General features: G+C 34.4%; 1 protein-coding gene across 4 annotated transcripts in view; it reads right to left on the bottom strand.

Moving 5' to 3' along the window:
• AGPS (alkylglycerone phosphate synthase) overlaps positions 1-23,901 on the bottom strand; it is a 128,937-nt gene that overhangs the window by 29,374 nt on the left and 75,662 nt on the right. For all 4 annotated transcript variants that reach the window (XM_086359957.1, XM_086359962.1, XM_086359973.1 and 1 more), the window contains 5 exons: positions 18,257-18,308; positions 11,683-11,759; positions 9,759-9,871; positions 3,351-3,420; positions 2,450-2,511 (listed from right to left, as the gene is read on the bottom strand). In XM_086359957.1, coding sequence (XP_086216083.1) covers positions 2,450-2,511; positions 3,351-3,420; positions 9,759-9,871; positions 11,683-11,759; positions 18,257-18,308 — 374 coding nt within the window. The remainder of the gene's footprint in view (positions 1-2,449; positions 2,512-3,350; positions 3,421-9,758; positions 9,872-11,682; positions 11,760-18,256; positions 18,309-23,901) is intronic.

Raw genomic sequence — 23,901 nt, 5'->3', positions numbered from 1 at the left:
TCTGCATAAAAGTTAAATAAGCAGGGTGACAATATACAGCCTTGACGTACTCCTTTTCCTATTTGGACCCCATCTGTTGTTCCATGTCTAGTTCTAACTGTTGCTTCCTGACCTGCGTACAAATTTCTCAAGAGGCAGGTCAGGTGGTCTGGTATTCCCATCTCTTTCAGAATTTTCCACAGTTTATTGTGATCCACACAGTCCAAGGCTTTGGTATAGTCAATAAAGCAGAAATAGATGTTTTTCTGGAACTCTCTTGCTTTTTCCATGATCCAGCAGATGTTGGCAATTTGGTCTCTGGTTCCTCTGACTTTTCTAAAACCAGCTTGAACATCTGGAAGTTCACGGTTCACATATTGCTGAAGCCTGGCTTGGAGAATTTTGAACATTACTTTACTAGCCTGTGAGATGACTGCAATTGTGCGGTAGTCTGAGCATTCTTTGGCATTGCCTTTAAATTCTTACCTGACCTTATTAGCTAATTTAACACTACTGACTATTTCTTCATTGAACAAAATTTCCCTTGGCTCCTCTCACAGCAGTAGTTTTCCTCCAGATCTTCTAGACTGTAATCCTTAATTTCCTTTGTTAACTCTTATTTGGATGACTTAAATGAATCTTTGTTTGTATCCCTTCAATGCTGGGGTTCCCTGGAGTTCTTTCTCAGGCCTTCTTTTTTCTTTCATTCATTTGCCTGAAATTGTATCTTCTCCTTTGGTTTTAATCACAAATCTCAAGCTGGTATCTCTAAAATCTTCTAATCTCCAACTTGGATCTCTTAAGCAGCTATTTTTATAGGCTACATTCTTACACTGTTCCAGAGTTCATTCACAGGACTTTATACAGAATACACACTGAGCACCTAACAGGTGCAGTCACTGTGCTAAGGCAACAGAGGAACGCATAAAAACTAGTAAGACCCATAATCTCTTAAGAGATTTATGCACAAAAAGGCCAAGCAATCTAATAATGTGTGAGGGAGGGTTGAAGACCCCAATCCCACGGTTTGCTGCTAAATATGGTCTCTACCTAGCTAAAGGTTTAAGAGAAAGTAAGTTACTAAATGGTAACAAGTAAATTTTAAGTCAGGAATACAGCTGTTTTCCCTTAGTTTTATTTATTAATACTTTAGCTGAAGACATTGTTTTAAATGAAAACTAATCAAGTATGTAGCCCTGTATAAAACAGATAATAGTCAGTGAGTTGAAAAAATATGTCAGAATATACAAGCAAAGGATAAAGAAAAATGAAGAGAGAGTGCATGATCAGTTTCCACAGTTGGAAGAGTTTAAAGACAAAAGGGAAATCATCAGTTAGCAGGAACTGATGACAAGGAAATTCATAATACTGAAGAAGTAATACTACACTAACCCATTTTCCCCAGTAAGGAAAAGTATTAAAGACTAAAGTGGTCTCTGAGACAACTATGAACAGCTCCTAAACTATATCTGCTGTTCAAAAGTGTCAGATGTGGATGAGGTGATAATTCTTTTTATTTATAAGATTTATTCCCCCTATTAATATTTAGCATCCAAAACTGAATGCTATGAATTTAACAGACCGATACTCTAAATTTGATTACTATCTTATGGTGCATGGAGTATTAGCATCAATACACTGAAGTCAAAACTCATAGTAGATGAAGACAATGTAGAAAAGTAAAAAGTTTTCTGGGGGAGGAAAAAAAATGAGGTTAAGGTCGAACAAAAATGTTAAGGTAGGTAACTCCTAACAGGTGTGTTCAGTGGGATCTGTTGGATCTTATATGCTTTATTACAGATTTAAAATAGTAAATTTTATAAAGAAAAAGTAAAATGTACCTAGAATAAAAATGTACTGACAATTTTAAGAATTTCCTATTTACTGAATGAGTTAACTCATAGGTCTATTTTTAATAAAGCCATTTCACATTTCCTAATCAGCATTTATTATATTTCCCTAACCAATATTTGTATGTATTCATGTATGTAATTTTAAAACAGAAATTACAGTTTCTTAAAATTGGATTTCTTTCAGAAATCACTTAAATTCCAGTTAAGATCTTGCTTAATAGTACACATACAAATATCAAAAGCTAAATGATATGTTACAATAGGAGGCTGTATTTTGGGGAGACTTTCTAGAGAACATTTAAGCATATTAACCATTTAAGAATTTAAATCAAAGCTAAGTCAAACCACACAATGACATTTAGTGTTCAATAAAATTCTTTAAAATTTAAATTTCAGTAATACCGTCCTTCTACGGGGCATGAGCAAATCTAAAATTTTTTAAATGGCTTGCAAATATGACATTCTGATGAAGATACTAATTTAAATAAAAGTGATTACCTTTTTTCAATGCTTCTTTACAAAATTTTAGAAGTTTACATATTCACACACAAAGATAAATTAGTCTAGCAACTTGTACAGCATATTTTAATAATATCAGGCATTTTGTTTCATTTTACCTGTCCCAAGGAGCAGAAGTCTCAAAAGATTCTCCTAATATATAGTATTCCAAACCCAAATCCTGTTAAGACACACACACAAAAATCAAGGAATTATAAAAGATGCAGAAGTCCATAATATCAGTAGTATTTCTTGTTCATTGTTAGTAAGTACTTCGTGTTTCTAATTTAACCTTCTGGACTCTTTACAATCTACATCAAAAAAGTATGGGAAAGTGGTCCCAAGTCCAAGATACAACCTCCAGGAGGACAGAAACTTTGTCTTGTTTTCCTCTGTGCCTTTGGCACCAGGTGGAGTGCCTAAACATGGTAGGTACTCAAATATTTCTCTAATGAATGCAGTCTCTACCCAGGAACTGCCTGTGTGTACACAGAGAACACCAGCAGGATAGATTTTAGTGCCTAAATAAACAGCAAATTGACCAATACCAAAAAGTGATCATTAGGATCAATGGAGCAGGGAGATAGGGAAGTCACGGGCAGAGGGGACTAGAGAAAGGAAAAGATATCTTCTTCAAATCAACTTTTCTTTAAAAATAAACTCAAGAATAGAGTGTTTCTCTTTGTAGTGACTAAATAGATAAAACATCTGGACCCATCTCAGCTAGGAAAATATGTTTTATAGCATATAAAATATATTGCTTATATAATAAGTAACTTATAATACTAAATTTTTTACCCAGAGTACAATTCTGTTCTAATATCAAAACTGTAAAGAGTCATAAGCCACCACAGAAGTGCAAAGGTATGAAAGAAAACTTTATAAAGTAGAAAAATCACAGACTCATGTTAAGTTACAATAGGTTAAAATTTAAGAAAATAAAGAAAATTTTATTCACTTAAAATAAGAAAATGTATTGTTTGCAACATAAAAAGACAAGAGAAATATGAGATAACTTACTCGAATGTATGCAATGACATAGGTCAACAAATAACCTCTCTGTCCATTATCTTCCCCAGCTGCCAATCCCCTGTAATTAAATATATTTCACATGAACTATTCAAAATAAATATTACTAGCCAAACTGATCAATACCTCAAGATAACTGCTTATAAGGTTAACACATATTACATTACATCTCATTTTAATTTCAATCTCATTTATCATAAAGGTATAAATGTGCTATCAAGAGAACAGGCTTGGACAAAAGAATTTTTAATATTCAGTTTGGTAATTAATTTTAAACTTTTATAGCCACCAAACTAGTAAACCTGAGTGATATAAACTCAACCAATTCTATTCAGACTGTAAAAAGAACAGAGACTCAGCCATGAGAAATAAGCTTAAATAATCTTCACAAGGACAAGATACTTAAAATACTATTTAACTCATATTCTAATCTGTATATTCATGTATTATAGTCTTATTCATATATAAAGATTTGCAATGAATGACTACTATCTTCTAACACCAAGAAGTTTCTTGAATACTTGAGCATATAGCATCTGGAATATTAGACATGGTGTTTACTTTATGGGACTTATCATTTAAAAGACAGACAAAACATACAGATATATTAAAATTTATGAAGCATCATACAGATAGGTACAAGAGCAATAGTATGAACATATCCATTTCAACTGGAAAGTAATTTTATACATAGCGGATGTATTTGGTGATCAGTTAGAATTAATCCCATATAATGTATATTTCAGTCCAAGTAAAATGTTAAAGTCATTCTAATTTTAAAAGACTAGGAAAGACTGATTTCTACTACCTTCAATACAGAGTCTTTGATTTTGCTTTTTTCTACCATTAAGCAGAAATTAAAATTTAAGTAGTTTCAGTCAACTAAACAAAACTTACTCCAAACTCTCCAAGCACCCACTAAAAATCCCTCAATAAAAATGAACAGGAAAAATATCTTTTCTTGTGGCTTTCTTGGGCCATGACTGAGGGTTAACTTTCATGTCTCTCTTCTCAATACACTAGGAGATTCCCTGATGGCTCAGATGATCAAGAATCCACCTGCAAGGTAGGAAACCTGGGTTCGATCCCTGGGTTGGGAAGATCCCCTGGAGAAGGAATGGCTACCCATTCCAGTATTCTTGCCTGGAGAATTCCATGGACAGAGGAGCCTGGAGGGCTACAGTCCATGGGGTCGCCAAGAGTCAGACGCAACTGAAGCGACTTCCACTCTCAATACACTAGCTGCACCTTCTTGGTCTCAGGATGCTGAGCCCTTAACCGAGGTATTGCTTAAGACTCAGGTTTTGAGCCTCTTCTCATTTCTCTTATGAATTCAATTAATGCCTTCCTTTCTTCCTTTCTTCCCCTCAATGTTTTGCCTGAAGTTGGCAGTAGGCAGTAAGTAAATAATACAATGCATATGTACCTTTGTTCTATACAAACGTGCGTGTGTGCATGCATGCTAAGTTACTTCAGTCAAGTCTGACTCTTAGTGATCCTATGGACTGTAGCCTGCCTGGCTCCTCTGTCTATGGGATTCTCCAGGCAAAAGGGCCTCCATGGTAACTCAGATGGTAAAGAATCTGCCTGCAATGTAGGAGACCCGGGTTCAATCCCTGGGTCAGGAAGATCCCCTGGAGAAGGAAATGGCAACCCACTCCAGCATTCTTGCCTGGAGAATCCCATGGACAGAGGAACCTGGAGGGCTACAGTCCATGGGTTCATAAAGAGTCCAACACGACTGAGTGATTAAGCACATATGCCTCCAAGAGATCTTTCGGACCTAGGGATCAAACCCACATCTCCTGAGGAAATACTGTAAGACACTTGTAAGCTAGGACATATTGCCTATGATCAGATATGCCAGTATTATAGTTGGATACACATAAATTAGTATCATCCAGAAGAAATAGTAAAGACTTAATAGGAACACCTCCAATCTAGAACTACATGGGAACAGGGTATAAAGAAACGAAGGGGAGGTGTTTGTTAGTAGAATGTTAATGAGCAAGGAAAACAATTTACATCAAGCAGCTGAGATTGAAAAGTAAGGAGAAACAGAAGACAGTTCTGGGTTGGATGCGTATGGATATGAGGTGGGGGTAGGGAGTCAAATAAAGTTCCAAAACAAAAAGGAAACTAGTCAGAAAATTGCTGTGGCAAGTGCTTGGAAAAAAACAGATGAACCCAGAGAAGGAAATGGCAACCAACTCCAGTACTCTTGGCTGGAAAACCCCACGGAGGGAGGAGCCTGGCAGGCTACAGTCTATGGAGTCACAAAGAGCTGGACTTGACTGAGCAACAACACTTGAACAGTGCAGCATATGTAACCAGGATCAAAAGAAATACAGAAGTAGATACCAGTACATCTGTAAACTTACTACATGATAGTTTCGACAACAAAAATCACTGGCAAAGAGAAAGATTAAGTGCTCCTTGGAAATTCACTCACTGAAATGATAATGACGGTGGCCGTTAAAGAGAAGATTTTTAAGTGATTATTACTTTTTCTCTGCAATTTTCTCTGTTCACTTTTTAAACAATAAGCATATATCATGAAGTTATCAAAACTGTGGGAAAAATAACAGGATAAACAATATTCAAAATGTATATACATTTAATAAAATCATGACAAATTAAAAAAAAAAACAAAAAAAAACAGACGAACCCATACCTCAGGTAGATATGAACTGGAGTCAGACACTGACTCCAAGAGAGGAAAAACCCTATTGATAGAGGAAACACAGTTCACGTAAAGGAGAGTGAAGACTAAGAAAGGGTGCAAGAGATCATTGCTGGGAATCTTTGAGAAGCTGCATTCTGAGTATGTACTTGGTGAGAAGTAACAGGTATAAACATTTAGCAGACCTGTCTATCATTTTAATATCTGGCCTACTGATATAAAATATAGCATCCATATATATCAAGATGAGAAAGAGTTCAACTTTGCAGTCCCAGGTCAAAGCTATTTTTCTTTAGATCCTCTTCTAAATCTGACAAAGGGAAAAAAGAACCTGTTTCACTTGGAATCTAGTACAACAAAGTACAGAAATATGCTTTTTTTTTTTTTTAATCTAAAATAGGAAAAAACTAGATGTCCATCCTAAATTCATAAACCTCTGCAAAGAAAAGCTGCTCTGGCTTTGCTTTTCTGAATAACAGGTTTCCCTACAAATTTAGCTTTTTGGAAGCTCTATTTTTTTTTAAAGGCTTTCAGAATTACTTTAAGATAAAGTATCTTACCAGCCAGAATTATTTAAGATACAATATGTAAACCATAGTAGGGCTTAGATTAAATGCTTGTAACTTGCCACTTTTGCAGCCATTTCAAAAAACTATACTTAATTTCAACTGCCTTATGTTATCCATCCCCTACTTCTTACCCCTCTACCAGAAATTTTAAATATCAATTAACAAGGGTCTTAAACAAATTTAACGCTGTTTCATGAAGGACTAGGAAGACTACTGAAAGAGGAGTGAGACAATTTTTTTACATAAAAGAGCCATCTGGTGAACCTAATCACTCACGTTAAATTACGTCAAACAACTTAAGCACTTTAAAAGTCACACTTTAAGTATAACCCTTTAAAAATAGTAATATATTACCTTAAGTTCTATGCTATATGTCAACACATCTGTCACGGTTGGTGACAGGCAATGTTTATTCTGCTTAGTTTTTATAGAATTTAAAATATGTTACCAGCAAACATAGATAAACAACCAGAGTACGATTATTCAACATTTGCTATTATATTCTGTTGGATCATATGTGTTCAAAGGTATTTAACAGTGTTTGGGTGGGAGTGGAAAGCAAAAAGTTAAACTGCTAAGATAATACACAAAAAAGTTCTCAACTGTGGTAGAAACAGAGGATGAAACAAAAGAACAGAAAACAAAGTACAGATTAACAATGCCCTAATTCAAAACAAAATATGTAAGCTAAACTAACTTATGAAAACTTCATTAGAGAGAAACTTAGTGATGCTTTCCTTCAGCTAATCATGTAGGAGAAATGATTAAGGAATAGGAGTTGGCAGGGTAGCATCTTAAATAAAAATATGCTTGAATCTTCAGTGGCTGAAACAAAGAACTAGTGCCTAGAGAAAACTAGGGAAAAACCAGGACTTCTACTAGAAAACCACATGAAGATGTAAGTATCAAAAAATCAAAAGAGCCCTAAGTCATCTGCCTAGATATAGCACGGAGTTATTCAATACAGACTTCTTCATCTAAATGAAGGGCACCAGATGAAAGTATACTACAAAACTAATTACAAAACATAATTAAGAAGTCACAAATAACAGTAACAAAAAAACTACACTCCCTTTACCATTGCTTTAAATAGATATCTCATTTACTATAATCTATTTTTAATGGATGAATTTGATACAAATTCTTTTTAGTATAAACAAATTGCTGCAATTAAATCAGTAGTTCTGGGTCTCACTGCTGCTGCTGCTGCTGCTGCTAAGTTGCTTCAGCCGTGTCCAACTCTGTGTGACCCCATAGACAGCAGCCCACCAGGCTCCTCCATCCATGGGATTTTCCAGGCAAGAGAACTGGAGTGGGGTGCCACTGCCTTCTCTGCTGGGTCTCACTATCAGTATATAAAGAGAGCTGAATCATCTTAAGATTCACTCTTACTGTTAAGCTGTAAATGGCTGATGTTATATGAGAAAAACAAAACTGGCATTACATGAAAAGCCAGTTCACCACAGCTGACAGCTCAAATTAAATAAAACTGACAAAACGGTTTAGATAAATACCTGAAGATTAAAACACACTGTTTTAAGGGTGACATAGTAATCAGGCATAAAAAAAGCAGAAGATGCCAGGGGAAAATATTCTGGTTTCATTAATCCTTTCAGCAAATATTTAATCAAGCATCTAGTATATACCAGGCATTAATGGTGATGCCCCAAGAGACATAATATAAAAATTATGTGTGCATTAGGACAAAAAGGTCTTTTGTCACCATCCTGTACCCAGTATAACAGGATATGTGCCACGTAACTAGTAATGATTTGCTGGTTACTCCGTACTGAGATTATAATTATAGTCTATAAAGTGCAATTTCGGTGTGTGTGCACAGAGGTGGGGGTGGGAAGTAGCAAGATTAACGTAAGCAAATTTAACCTTACAGTGATCAGGTTTTCATTTGAATCTCCTTAATTGTTTCTCACTAATAACATGGGTTTTAAGAAAAAAGTTTTCAAATCAAATTGCATACGTACTCCACATAACTTGGAAACTAAAAAATATGTACATGTACATTTCAAAAAATTTCAGAGTTAACCTGATATCTAAGCCATCCAATCATTAAATAAATTTTTATAGTACTTTTAACTAATTTGGTTAAAACATCAATAGTTCCCAAAAAGTACTAAGGAGAAGAAACAGTGAAAGATTAATGAATTTTAGCTTTTACTAAAAAAAGTATAATTCCACTAGCCAATTTTAGAAGAGGGCAAAAATAAAACTGAAAGATTATTTTGCAATAATCAAGCACAATTCAAAGGTAAACTAAAAATTAAGCCCGAGATCTTCTTCTCTCTAAGAATACTACACTTTAATACTAAGTTCAGAAAACCCTAAAGACAAAGGACTGAATATTATATATGAGGAAAGCACATAAAAGCAGAGCATTCTAAGACACATGGCTCCAAATTAAGTGTTCATTTGTTCTCATAAAGAAGAGCAAAAAAAGGGGGGAGGGGAAATAAAAGTAAATATTTACATAGAACCCAGATTAAAGATAATGTATATGATATATTTTAACCTCTGAAATTAGGAAGGAAAAAAAAAAAGACTGGTATCCAGAAAACTGTCAGTTTATTATGTACTTAAAAATGAAAGGAAGGAAATGTAGTCCTGATAAATGGCATTTTCACTATAGTTCTCATCCATCAATCTTATAATCCATCAAACAGACAGACAGAAACCACCCAATCATTATTCAGTTGGTTATAAATGTGAAATGTTTTCTGTTTCTTTATACTAGCACAAAACAGTAAGTGACAGGGGGTGGAGTACAGATAATTTATCAAACAGTTTTGATTAAACACAATTTCCTTTTAAAAACATAGCATGTTTTATACATATACTATTACCACTAAATAGCAACATGACTGAGCTTTTTTCTACTTCACTTAGCACAACAAACAGTTATAAAATTATCATTAATGAGAAAATACAATAAAAGATTCACTATGTCATGTATATCATTAGAATAGTAAGAGCAACATACCAATTTAGCTTCCTACAAACCAACACAACATTTTAAGTTGACTGTCATTTATGAACACAAATTTAATATTTAAAAGAGTACATTAACAATTGCTTGGAGACACCAGAATTTCAGTTTAACTTTCTCTTGGCATTATGAACTTAAAGCCATACCCAAATTTCGCAGCGATGTCATACACTTGCTTTTCATGCTGAAGAACCTTCTCACGGTCCCCCTCAAACAGTAATGTAGCGACACTTAGCTGATTTGGATCAAATCCTTTAAACTACAAAAGAATATTATTATTACTGATAAGTTTAAGCCTACAAAACAATAAATCAAAATACATTTTGCTCTTTTTTTCTTTTGATCTCAGCTCAAACATACCAGCTCTTTAAAATTTGAGCTTTGGAATTTTATACGTCAATCAAAAAGAATGCTTAATGTACCTGTTTAGGTTATTACAATAGAACAGTACTATGGAAAACTGCTTCATTTCAAAGTATGCTGAGGTGTCAATTACAATGATATATTGGTAAGGAAATACAAGAAATAACTTGCAAGAATTATAAATGTACCAAAGAATCAAATAAAACTACCAAAATGAAAGAACATAATTAGTATCATTATATTGAGGACGTTTGGTGGCAGGGAAGTAAAAAACCAACAGCATCCTTAAATACCACCAATAACTTCTTTCTAAATAGTATTTTCAAAGGAAATCTTACATCTTCAATTAAAAATACAACGTATCTAAGAATAATCTTAACAGGAAATACATAACTTTGTTAGGAAAACATACATTCCCAAGCACATAAACTAAGAATTATAAATCAGTCAGTTCTTGCTCAAATTAATATACAAACTGCTGCTGTTGCAATTTTAATAAAAAATATCAATAAGCTTTCTAAAATGATGAAGAGTTTCTAAAGTTTTTCTAGGATTATGAACAGGTAGATAATGGTGATAACAAGGAAAATTCTGAAAAATAAGAGGGAAAATTAGATCTACAAAATTAAATTCCCTTAATTTTTCAAGAACAAAAACTCATTAAAAAGAATCTAATACATTAGAATGTCATTTTCTTAGATAAGTATGTAATAAAATGTCTTAGACATGGCAAATCAACATAAGAAAAGGAGGGATAGGTTATTTAATGATGTTATAACAACTAGTTAACAATCAGGGGGGAGCAGGAGATGAAGGTTAATTTAGTCATCTCATACCATAAAACTGAAATAAATTCAAACAGTAATAAAGATAATATTTCTTAAAATTCCTAATATAAAAATGTGAGAGAGAGAAGGAAATGGCCTTTATCGTAGTTCTGGAGGAAGGCAGGCTTTTTCTAAGTTTAAGAGTGATTAAACAATCACAGGAAAGATAAAAATTAGAAAATTTTGTACCAAAAAATAAAAAGAAACCTTATTAAAAAGAAGTCATCCGACTGGAAAAACTACTTATAACATTTATGAAAAAGGCATCTAATAATTTCATTATTCAAAAGACACACAGCAAAGCACTAAGCCATCCCCCCCTTAAACAAACAAAAACTCCACAAATCTGCTACCCCTAGCAAAATAACCGCATTCAACTAATTCACAAAAGAAATTATGTCTAGGAAATACAGGGAAATGGTCAGTTTCACTGGAGTTTCAAGAAACAGCAACTAAAATAAAGTACTATCTTCCCCCTGGATTTACTAAACTTAAAACAAAAGAAAAAATTCCACATGTCCAAGGATGCAACCAAAAAATGGCACATGTGCATCGCCACTGGTCAAAAGTTTAAAAAAACTGCTACTTTTATTTCACTTCTAGATATCTACTATGAAGGAAAAAATTCAAACTATAAAAAACACTGTATGCATAAAATATTCAATGCAATGTTATTTCAGGCAGTTCAAATCTGAGAAAGAGTTTATATTTCCTGAAATTGAACATGCACTTGAGTTGCTTGATTAAATATTTATTACAACATAAAAAATAACAATTATGAAATGCACACAGCAACATGGAAAAGCATAACAGGTGTGTTTAAGGAAGAGAATGCAAGAAACAAAATTAATCAATATCCTAAGCATTAAAAAACCCTTACCTTTGTAATATAAAACTTTTTTAATCCATCCAAAAATGATGTAAAGATAGAGGAAACCTGAGGTTTAAGCGCATGACCTAATAAGAAAAAAGTTCATATTTTAAATTAATAGCAAATTAACTTATCTATGTTTTTCGTAACCGCAAGAAGCTACTTTAACTTAGTATCCTAAAAGAAAGTGAACATTTTCATGACTTTAGGTTTTAAAATTTCTCTATGATATATATATAACATTGGTATTAAGATCTACATCTTTTATCTTTGTCATTTCCTTCAAAAGTCACAAAGAACTTTTTGTTTACCACACTCCTTCTTGGGTTTTTTAAAACTCAAATACTACATGTACTTACTACTACACATAGTTTATCTTTCAATGGTATGGTTTATACACAGTAAAATCACTTCATTAATTTTTATTTCATTAGGAACACCCAATAGTGGCTAGTGCTACTTTCATTTTTTTTAAATTATGCAGAAACCATTCAGAACTAGAACCAAATACAGAGTCGATGCCAAGTTTAAGGTTGTTTCCTAATTAATTCTTAATTCATCCAGAATTCTTGCATATAACTAGTAATTGTTTCCTTAATTACACCCAGAGAGCTAAAATTCCCCCCAAAACATAAATGGTGTCTCAGAGTCTGTTAAATTAACATCGTTGCCTCCGGAATGAACTTAATCGAGTGAAAGTCTTTTACTGTTTTCTCATTGTTTTCAAAGTAGCAACTTCTTAACTCCCATGACAGTTACATTTAAGAGTCATGCATCTGGCCTTGGCACTATGAGCTCAATTCAGAAAAATTTGGCATACCATTCACATAAAATTTTTATAAAGAATTTTAAAGCCTCTAGTAAATCTAAAATTATTTCCAATTAAAAAGTTTACTTTTAAAAAAAGGCTTTAAGATTCTGGGATTCTGTTTATTTTTAAAGTGTGGATACCTTCTTTTAAAATAAGTGTAAACAACAAACTATCTTTTTTGAAGGAAAAAAGAGGGAGAGGTGGAGAGAGATTTCTGGAGGAAAAACTATCACTTGCTATCTTTGTTTTCCTATTCATCTATTTTTTTTAAAGTGAGATTCTGAACCCGTTAATACTTCTTACATTCTTATACATTATAATAAGAATTTATATTACATAAAAGACCAAGTAACATAAGTCTTAACCAGAAGCTAAGAATTATATATTAATGCTGTAACTGAGCAAAGCAAAAAACAAAAAATGAAGGGCGGATTAGATACAGATCAACCTAGCAATCTTTTTCAGATACTGGATCACAAGATGTTTGGGGATTTTGTTTTCTTTTGTTGTAACCTACCAGAGATATTCTCTAGTATAATCAGCACTTTTAAAAGATACCATTTCTAGCATGGATAAAGTTAAAGATAGCAACAAAATGAGTCCCAGGTGAAATTTATCCTGCTTTAACAGCAATTGGAAATAAATATATAAACATAAATGTGAGAGCATGTGTATCTTCTCCTCATAAAAGACTTATGGTCCACATACCTTTACATAAGGTATGAAGATTCCAAACATTACTATTCTAGTATAGAATAATCCTTAAGGGTATATGCTCATCTTATCACACTGCAACTTAAATGCGTAACTTCTATTCGTTACCACCACTGTGAATTAGTCCCATATATCTCTAACAATGAATTGACATGATAGCTTTGAAGCATAATTGACATGAAGCTTTGAAGCAAAAGTGATACTAACTTTTAAGTGGGTCAAGTATTACTATTAAGAGGATATTATCTTTTACTTATATTAATTTTGCCTATCAAATTAATTATATCCTAAATATATTCCAGCTATTTTATTTTATGTAAACAAATGAACTAGTTGCTAAATTTACTAGCTAGACAGTTTTGATTAGTGAATTTTGTTATTGTTACAGTGTTAATTAAATAGTTTTAAAGGATTCAATAAATCCCTGTTTCAAAGAAGTGCTCTGAAGCATTAGAAAAAGTCACGGGCTTTGGAGTCAGACAGATCTGGGTTCAACCCTAGCTCTACTACATGTAACTTGTGGACTATACCCAAAATATTTAGCTATTGAATTGTTTATAAATTGGAAATACAGTTTTGAGGGATGGCTGTGTGCTACGGATAATGTGCTTAGTGAAAGTGTTAAGTCACTCAGTCATGTCTAACTCTTTATGACCCCATGGACTGTAGCCCACCAGGCTCCTCTGTCCATGAAATTCTCCAGGCAAGAATACTAGAATGGGTTGTCATTCCCTTCTCTAGGAATCTTCCTGACTCAAGACTGACCCAGGGATCAAACCAGGGGTCTCCTGCATTGCGGGCTGATTCTTTACCATCTGAGCCACCAGAGAAGTCCTTGACAATGTGCTTGCATGTGTGCATGTGAAGACACTTCAACCATGTCCGACTCTGTGTGACCCTGTAGATTGCAGCCTGCCAGGCTCCTCTGTCCATGAGAGTCTCCAGGCAAGAATATTGGAGTGGGTTGCCATTTCCTCCTCCAGGGCTAATTTGATGATTAAGTCAATCAACATGTAAGCGCCTGTTATGTGATAGATACAGGACACATATAAATGAACAAGAAACAGCTCCTAAATGTGACAAATGTTAGTTCACAGGGAAAATTTGTAGATAATTTCAGTGTACTTAATGATATGTATCATTTCAATATACTGAAAACATATCATTTCAATATATTAAGAGTCAGGTCAGGAGAAGGGGTGATAATAAAAATATTAACAATTAATAGTAAGGTTTGTGCTCTATTAACAACCAATATGGTACAAATATCGACCAGTCAGTCACATGGCTGGTACAAGGTCTTGGACACCTCTTGCTGTGCTAAGAGTTATTCTTTAATTGATTGATCATGAATCCATGGCAAGATATATAGGAGGGAAGGCTTCAGTGAATACTGAGAAATCATAAAGGTTATAGACAGCAAAGACACAAGATCAAATCTGTACTGGTGGCCAAGTAAAGGGCAGAGGGAGAGGAGACACACTAAAGACTAGAGAGGAAGACTAAAGAGGGTAGACCCAATCTTAGAGCATGTTCCAAGGTATAGTTACCAGAACGTGGAACAGGGATGGCAGGCAGCCAGAAGGATCTTTGCTTTGAAACTTTTTAAAAATTGTTATAGGTCTCAGTTTCATTGAGTTAGACAAGGCTGTGGTCCGTAGGATTAGATTGACTAGTTTTCTGTGATTATGGTTCGTGTGTCTGCCCTCTGATGCCTCTCGCAACACCTACTGTCTTACTTAGGTTTCTCATACCTTGGACGTGAGTATCTCTTCATGGTTGCTCCAGCAAAGCACAGCCTAGATCACTCACCTAGAGCCAGACAACCTGGAATGTGAAGTCAAGTGGGCCTTAGGAAGCATCACTACGAACAAAGCTAGTGGAGGTGGTGGAAATTCCAGTTGAGCTATTTCAAATCCTGGAAGATGATGCTGTGAAAGTGCTGCGCTCAATATGCCAGCAAATTTGGAAAACTCAGCAGTGGCCACAGGACTGGAAAAGGTCAGTTTTCATTCCAATCCCAAAGAAAGGCAATGCCAAAGAGTGCTCAAACTACCGAACAATTGCACTCATTTCACACGCTAGTAAAGTAATGCTCAAAATTCTCAAAGCCAAGCTTGAGCAATATGTGAACCGTGAACTTCCAGAAGTTCAAGCTGGTTTTAGAAAAGGCAGAGGAACCAGAGATCAAATTGCCAACATCTGCTGGATCATCAAAAAAGCAAGAGAGTTCCAGAAAAACATCTATTTCTGCTTTATTGACTATACCAAAGCCTTGGACTGTGTGGATCACAATAAACTGTGGAAAATTCTGAAAGAGATGGGAATACCAGACCACCTGACCTGCCTCTTGAGAAACCTGTATGCAGGGCAGGAAGGAACAGTTAGAACTGGACATGGAACAACAGACTGGTTCCAAATAGGAAAAGGAGTACGTCAAGGCTGTATACTGTCACCCTGCTTATTTAACTTATATACAGAGTACATCATGAGAAACGCTGGGCTGGAAGAAGCACAAGCTGGAATCAAGATTGCCAGGAGAAATATCAATAACCTCAGATATGCAGATGACACAACCCTTATGGCAGAAAATGAAGAGAAACTAAAAAGCCTCTTGATGAAAGTGAAAGTGGAGAGTGAAAAAGTTGGCTTAAAGCTCAACATTCAGAAAACTAAGATCATGGCATCTGGGCCCATCACTTCATGGGAAATAGATGGGGAAACAGTGGAAACAGTGTCAGACTTTATTTTTTTGGGTTCCAAAATCACTGCAGATGGTGACTGCAGCCATGAAATTAAAAGACGCTTACTTCTTGGAAGGAAAGTTATGACCAACCTAGATAGCATATTGAAAAGCAGAGACATTTGCCAACAAAGGTCCATCTAGTCAAGGCTGTGGTTTTTCCTGTGTTCATGTATGGATGTGAGAGTTGGACTGTGAAGAAAGCTGAGCGCCGAAGAATTGATGCTTTTGAACTGTGGTGTTGGAGAAGACTCTTGATATTCCCTTGGACTGAAAAGAGATCCAACCAGTCCATTCTAAAGGAGGTCAGTCCTGGGTGTTCTTTGGAAGGAATGATGCTAAAGCTGAAACTCCAGTACTTTGGCCACCTCATGCGAAGAGCTGACTCACTGGAAAAGACTCTGATGCTGGGAGGGATTGGGGGCAGGAGGAGAAGGGGACGACAGAGGATGAGATGGCTGGATGGCATCATTGACTCAATGGACATGAGTTTGAGTGAACTCCGGGAGTTGGTAATGGACAGGGAGGGTCGCAAAGAGTTGGACACGACTAAGCAACTGAACTGAACTGAACTGATAGGTCTCAGTTATAAATAAAATCTGCCCACATAATTAATTTTACTAAGGTCAATGTCCAAAACAGTTTACTACAATACTAGCATATAAATGGATAATACAGTCTTATCAATCAGACAGACACATGGTTCTCTTAATACCTAGGTCTCTGAATGCAAGCCAGACACACAGGTGGCTTAGTTTTCATTTAATTATTATATTAAATTTCATCATTTATAGGACACATTTATCTTAAACTTTTATCAGTAGTACAGATATTCTGAAAGAAATTTACTTAAAGAAATGAAAGCTGTGACTTAGGAAAGGGGACATATGTATACCCATGGCTGACTTATGTTGATACATGGCAGAACCAACACAATATTGTAAAGCAATTATCCTCCAATTTAAAGAAAAAAGGAAAAAAAAAATGAAAGCTGTGACTTATGATTTTAAAACATTTTCTATGTTGTCAATCTGAATTCCTTAGTTCAATTTCTATATAATTATGATAATCATTCTTCGCTAAATAAAAATTTAAGCTACTCTTAGACCAAACAAAAGCCTGCCTAACAGCCTCTAGTAATTATTATTGAGCAATCATTCTAGGACTATTTTGAGGGTACTTAAATTCTATAAACTTAAATCCCAAACTAAATTTCATAAATAAATAAATTTTATAAATATACTACATTAGATAAAAAAATAAATTTCAGCATATAGAAAAACTCAAAAGCAATAAAACTAAAATCGGTAAGATAATAAATTGTGTTAGAAAGTTTAAGACTTCAAGCAAAATAGGAAGAAAGAGAAACATGGTTAACTGTTACTGAATTCTCCACCCAAATATCCCATGGGCACCTTAAACACAACCCATTGTAATGTCTTTTCCCCAGAATCATCATTTCTTCTTCTAGACTATTATTCAATGCATCCAATTAATCAATCAATCAGATATCAAGAGTTGCCCTAAATGCTTCCCTTTATTTAACATTCCACATCCAGTTGGCAAACTGTTCTTTGGAAAATCTATTCCTTACTTTCCATCTCCATTGCCACTGCCTTAAACAAGGTTTAGCCCTCAATATTTGCCTCTTTAAACCTTTAAACTCCTCCTCCACACTTGCACCATTCTAATCCATTCTGCATAATGCTAACAGAATGAGCTTTCTAAGATGTAAAGCTGATTTATTCTATTCCCTCTACAAAGATTTCCCTCTGTGGACAAGAGAAAACCCAAATCTATCCTGCAAAGCCCTAGTCTACCCATTTGGCTTTATCTTCTGTAACCGCACTCACATTAGCCTCTTTTTGATTCACACTGAATGATCTGAAGTTCAAACACTTCAGAGGTTTATGATACCATATTTTTAGTTGACAAGTGAAGAAAAATTTGGTAAGAAAGAAGAGATGGTCTCAGGCAAACTTTTATTCACGTTTTAAGATTTAGTTTAAGCATGACTCCTTCAAGAAGGCTTTCCCCGCTCTCTATCCCAATCTTATGCAAAATCAAGTAGGATCCACCTACTTCATTTGCACCCCAGGGTATTCAGTACAGTCTTTCATATCATCTAATACTCCTGCACTTATTCATTTATATAATTATCTGTCCTCATTAGACTGACAGCTTCCTGAAGACTAGGAGCTATGACATTTATTTTTCCAGCTCTGCACTCAAGTCTTCCTTCTGGCACATAACTGGTGTTTCATAAATTTTTGTGGCTTAGAGTGCTGATTTTAAAAGCACCATTCCTTACTCACCAAAATGAAACTGCTCGTTGTCCATTAGGCGAATAGATGCAGGAGCACATCTCTGTTTTAAAGAGAAAAAAAATGTGATACAAAGTTAATATGGTAAAGAGTCTAAACAGTTAGAAAATGAAAGTCACCTTTTTGTATTTGAGATCAAGAGCTTAATTCCTAAAGATACATATGGGGAAAAAAATCTTAACTTTTTATATAATTTTATGACAACAAATAAAACATTAAATGCTTCTATAAAACATGTGGAGAGGAGAAATCTATGTATATAATGCATACATACATACATATGTTGCCAGATCTTTATTTGCAACATCTGCTAAATGCTCAGCAAAGACCTGTGGAAATAGCTATACCTAACGCAAGTATTAGGCTTCAGAGTGGATTATTTTAAAACAAAGTAGAAAATTTATAGGACTAAAATCAAGCCTAGAGTATTATGCCATTTATGAACTATAATGTGTCATTAGACTCGTATACTCTGCTAAAATGAGGGAGACGGCGGTGTTTATGTGAGGCAAACTACTTTAAAAATTTAACTGTGATGTCTTCATAGATAACTCTAGGACTTGTTTCTATTCATTTTAAATAGAAAAACTCTCAATGTCCAGAATTCTTTCAAGGTTACCTGGATGAAAACAGCAACAAAATCTGAAGCATAATATTATGTATCTAAGATATCTACACCAGTGTTATGTTAGTCTAGACACACAGTGAAAGCTGCAGGAAAGAGAAATGACAAAAGGAAATATTCATATAAATTCTGTGATGCTACGCTATCATACAAACACTAACAAGGTTTAAATTAGCTACAGTTTTCCCAGAGAACTAAAGTGAGCTTCACTCTAAACTTGATTTTTATATTCTATGGAACTTTTTAATATGGTTAAACTCCCACCAAGAAGCTGCTTTCAGGGACTTCCCTGGTAGTCCACCGGCTAAGACTCAATGCTCCCAATGCCTGGGGCCTGGGTTTGATCCCTGGTCAGGGAACTAGATCCTGCATGCCACATCTAAGACCCAGTGCAGACAAACAAATACAGACACATTCTAAAAATTTTTTTAAATGAAGCTGCTTTCAGACTACAAAATTTTGACTGACAGAGTTTTTAAACATTTATCTCCTGAATAACATTTATCAATAAATTTGTATTAACACAATGTTAAAATTTATGAGAATCATTCGAAAGAACAAAACTTTTATACCTTAACTGTGCTATAACATTTTTGCGATTATGTGCTTTTAACTGAACAAATACTTAATTTTATAAAACCATTCATAATATATATTTTATTTTACACAACAAAATGGTTAGGTTCTTATTTTGGACATTGTATAATTTAATTGGACTTCCCTGGTGGCTCAGATGGTGAAGAATCTGCCTACCAATGCACGAGACTTCCCCTATGGCTTAAGCAGTAAAGAATTTGCCAGCAATGCAGGAGAAACAGGAGATGCAGATTTGATCCCTGGGTTGGGAAAATCTCCTGGAGGAGGAAATGGCAACCAACTCCAGTATTCTTGCCTGGAAAATCCAATGGACTGAGGAGCCTGGCAATCTACAGTCCATGGGTTGCAAAGAGTTGGACACGACTGAGCATGCACGCACGCATAATTTATTTACTCGCCCTTGATAGTAAAGGGATAATATAATCTATATTTTTAAAAAGTCACTGCCAAATCTAACGAACAATACCAGGTAATTTTATATACTTAGCATAACAATAACCTATTGCCTTACATTTTATAGAATCCTATTGTGTACAAGCCACTTTCATGTCTTTATTTGATATAAGAAACAAGAAATAACCTTGTCAAAGTAGCAGAACTCATATTACCGCCATTTTACAGATGAGAACATAAGAACCAAAGGGATTAAAGACTTGCCTGAGGTTAGATGATTGTAAAAGAGTAAGGTAGAACTAGGACCAAGATATTCTGACTGCTAGATGAATAATATTTCAAATAAACCACATAGCCTCAAACAATAAAACATAACAGGTAAACACACTTTCACGCAGAGCTTTAAAGTCATATTTGAAAGAAAAATTACATGAAAACCCACTTATTTGCTATTTTGTAGTATTGATAAAGTATAATATTTATAAAATAAAAATCTACAATCTGAGTACTTTCAAATCTTGGTATAAAGGTATCTTTGTAGTTGAGTTAGTGCTTCTAAAAACATTACCAGTTTCCAAACTACTGAAGGAAAATCAATTTTCCTGAAATGTTTTTATTAAAACAGGCACATCAACTTTGAATAAAACATACAAAACCTGAGGAGACAAAATTTCTTTTCTTCATAAAAGAAATAGAATATCACTTAACATACATATTTATATGTTTAGGCTTAAGCACACCAGTAAAATGTAAGAAAGAACTCAGTTTTATTAAAAAAAAGAAAACTTTTAAACTCCTACCAATGACCTGTAAGTTCTACCTCTTACTGCCACCCAGATTCTATTCCATCTGTATTTATAGCAGGTGTTAATAATGAAAACACCCCACATAGGCACACATATATCGGAAAATGAAAAAAGGATTAATATATTACATTTATAGTAAACTAGTGGAATTCAATCTCAAACAACTAAAATATGATATGTAGGCCTTGATGAAATCTTAGTTTGAAAAGACTAACCACAAAATACATTTTGGGGACAACTGGAATAATTGATTATAGAATAACACTAGACGGGATTAAGAAATTACTTCTGGACTCATAATAGAGAACAAATTAGTGGTTATCAGCTGGGAGGAGGTGAAACAGAGGTGGAGAAGTGGGAGGCACAAACTACTGCGTAAGATAGGTTCAAGGACGCATTGGATGTATAACATGGGAATATAGCCAATGCTTTGTAAGAGCTATAATGGAAAGCAATCTTTAAAATTTATATAGAGATTTAAAAATTAATAAAAAATACAAGGAAAAAATTATTGCTGATCTTCCTAGACATGACATAAGAACACCTTTATTTTCAGAAGACATATGCTAAAGTATTCAGAAGCCAAATGTCATAATGCAACTTAATTTCAAATGGTCAGGGAAAAATACACAAGTATATAAAACAGAGCAAAGAGTTAGTATTTTTTGTATATATTAGATGAATATACAGGTGGTCACTGCAACTTTGAAATTCTTTCAAAGTTTCTGTATGCTTAAAATTTTCAAATTAAAAAGTTGAAAAAAAATAGCACAAAACTTGTTTCAGGGTACTTGCTACATATAGCAACTGATATTCAATTATCCTAAACATGATTTTAACTTGACAGCTGAGTCATATAAACTAGTCAGTCATCCACGGTTCCTATTCATACTGAAGCAAAGTGAATGGTTGCAGACTAATACTATCCAAAAGAATAAAAAGCTAAAGAAAGCTTTTTGAATGATAAATACTAAATTCAATTTCAAGTGGTTTTTTTTTTTTTTAGTTATCAAAATCAAACCAATAGCTTTATTAAATCTCATGTTTTAACAGTGGCACATTTTTTTAAAAAGTCAGTGAATAGAGTTTTTCAGTTATTGTCACAAGTAAATTCTCATAAGCAAAGACACTCAGATTAAAACATAGCAAGACTACTTTAGATTCTCTGGCAATTGATAATTTGTAAATCACTATTCAGCATTCTAAAACTACAAAGGAGGAAAAGTTTCTTAGAATTTTAAATCAAAACATTTTAAATCATGACATCCTAATTAAATAGAAGTGCTTGTAATCAAAAGAGCAAAACAGTATTACTATTCTTAAAGAACAACATGCAAGCTGAGTTACTATATCTATAGTTAAGACTGGATTATGTTTCAATTGCTATACAACTACTTTGGTAAGTTAAGAAAAACTCAAAACATCTCCTTTAATAGTTAAAGACATCATAAATTCCGATGATTTTGAGAATTTGAGGTCTAAGTTCATACTCATGCTATTCAATTACACTCTGCTAGAATATTCCATAGACAAGGCAAGAAGAAAAGGGGTCCTTGAGTTAAAGTGACCCCTGGTGGTAGGTGATCAGAACTAACCTGAGAGGGAATATTTTCCCCAAGTAACTTTAATGTTGGGTAAATGATACATTCAGGGCACTTAAGGAACACTCAAACAAAAACGGCTTACTTTAAGTGGAATTAATGAAATAAACTGATTTCATTCTTATTATGATAAATGCGCTCTGACTAAAATCTCTCATGACACCTGTTGTTGTTCAGTACCTAAGTCGAGTCCAACTCTTTGTGACCCCACAGACTGCATGCAGCATACCAGGCTTCCCTGTCCTTCACTATCTCCCGGAGTTTGCTCAAACTCATGTGTATGACACCTGATCTGTACTTTATCCTTAGTAAATAGTCTAAAAAGATACAGGAAACCCAGTATGGACTAACAAAGAAATATCCATATCTTTGTTGTATCTAAGCAAAGAAGAAATAAATAACCTGACTTCAAAGCATGGGTATAAGATTCACTAAGTCCAGTTGCTGGCAACTTCTTCCCTTTAATGATGCTACAACCAGGAATTTACTTGAATATATAACTTGAAAAATAAAAAAAAAAAAACAACCACTCTAATCTTATTTAACAGAATTCCCGACAACTTAAAAAGCAATCTCTTTCTCAATCTAACCATTTTTTCTGAAAAATAGTCCCTGTAAGAAATACATCAAAAGTTTTCTGCAAATTTTGTTTTCAAGGAACTAAGTCGTATTTCTTCCTTGTCACAAGGAAAAACAGAACTTGCACTTCAGATGAGACATTCTGTTAGAAGAGGTATCTTAGTTTACTAGTTACCAGCTAAAGAAATTCAGTATTAACAAGTTTCATTTGTCTACATGATTTCTTCTAACTTCATAAACTATAAAATAAAGCACTGGTATCAAGGTTAAAAAATGAATCCTTTGAACCGAAAAGGTTTTTTCCTCCAAGGAGTAAATCAAACGTTCAGTATAGATTCTGAAAGTGAACGTGAAGTCGCTCAGTCATGTCCCACTCTTTGGGACCCCGTGGACTGTAGCCCTCCAGGCTCCTCCGTCCATGGGATTCTCCAGGCAAGAATAGTGGAGTGGGTTGCCATTTCCTTCTCCAGGGATCTTCCCAACCCAGGGATCGAACCCAGGTCTCCTGCATTGCAGGCAGATGCTTTAACCTCTGAGCCACCAGGGAAGCCCAGTATAGACTCTAGAATGGCCCAAGTTCCTGAGCCTTAAAACTATTCTGGAGATAGTCTGCTAATCCACACTATTTCAGAAGTTAATGCTTCAATACCAAACCCCTTGAACACAGTTATAGAAACATTTAAGTACAGAAAATTTTATCAAATACAGAAAATTTTACCTTTGGTGACTATTACAAGACAGGAACTATGTCTGTTTAATTTACATAATATCAACTGTACTGTGTTAGAAATAAAGTTAAAAGCATACTCTCTCACAGAAAAACTCACAATAAAATAATTAATATTAATTTAAATAATATATTGGGAAGATCCCCTGGAAAAGGAAATGGCAATCCACTCCAGTATTCTTGCCTGGAGAATCCCATGGACAGAGGAGCCTGGCAGGCTACAGTCCACGGGTCACATAGTCAGATACGACTGAAGTGACTTTGCATGCACATAATCAATACGTTAATTTTTATAAGTTCAAACAAGG

Source organism: Bos grunniens, chromosome 2, assembly GCF_055505025.1.
Source record: "Bos grunniens cultivar Pamir isolate PY7600 chromosome 2, Bosgru_T2T1.0, whole genome shotgun sequence".
Classification (NCBI taxonomy): domain Eukaryota; kingdom Metazoa; phylum Chordata; class Mammalia; order Artiodactyla; family Bovidae; genus Bos; species Bos grunniens.
Note: the sequence above shows the minus strand (reverse complement) of the source record. Positions and strands in the feature narration are given on the sequence as shown.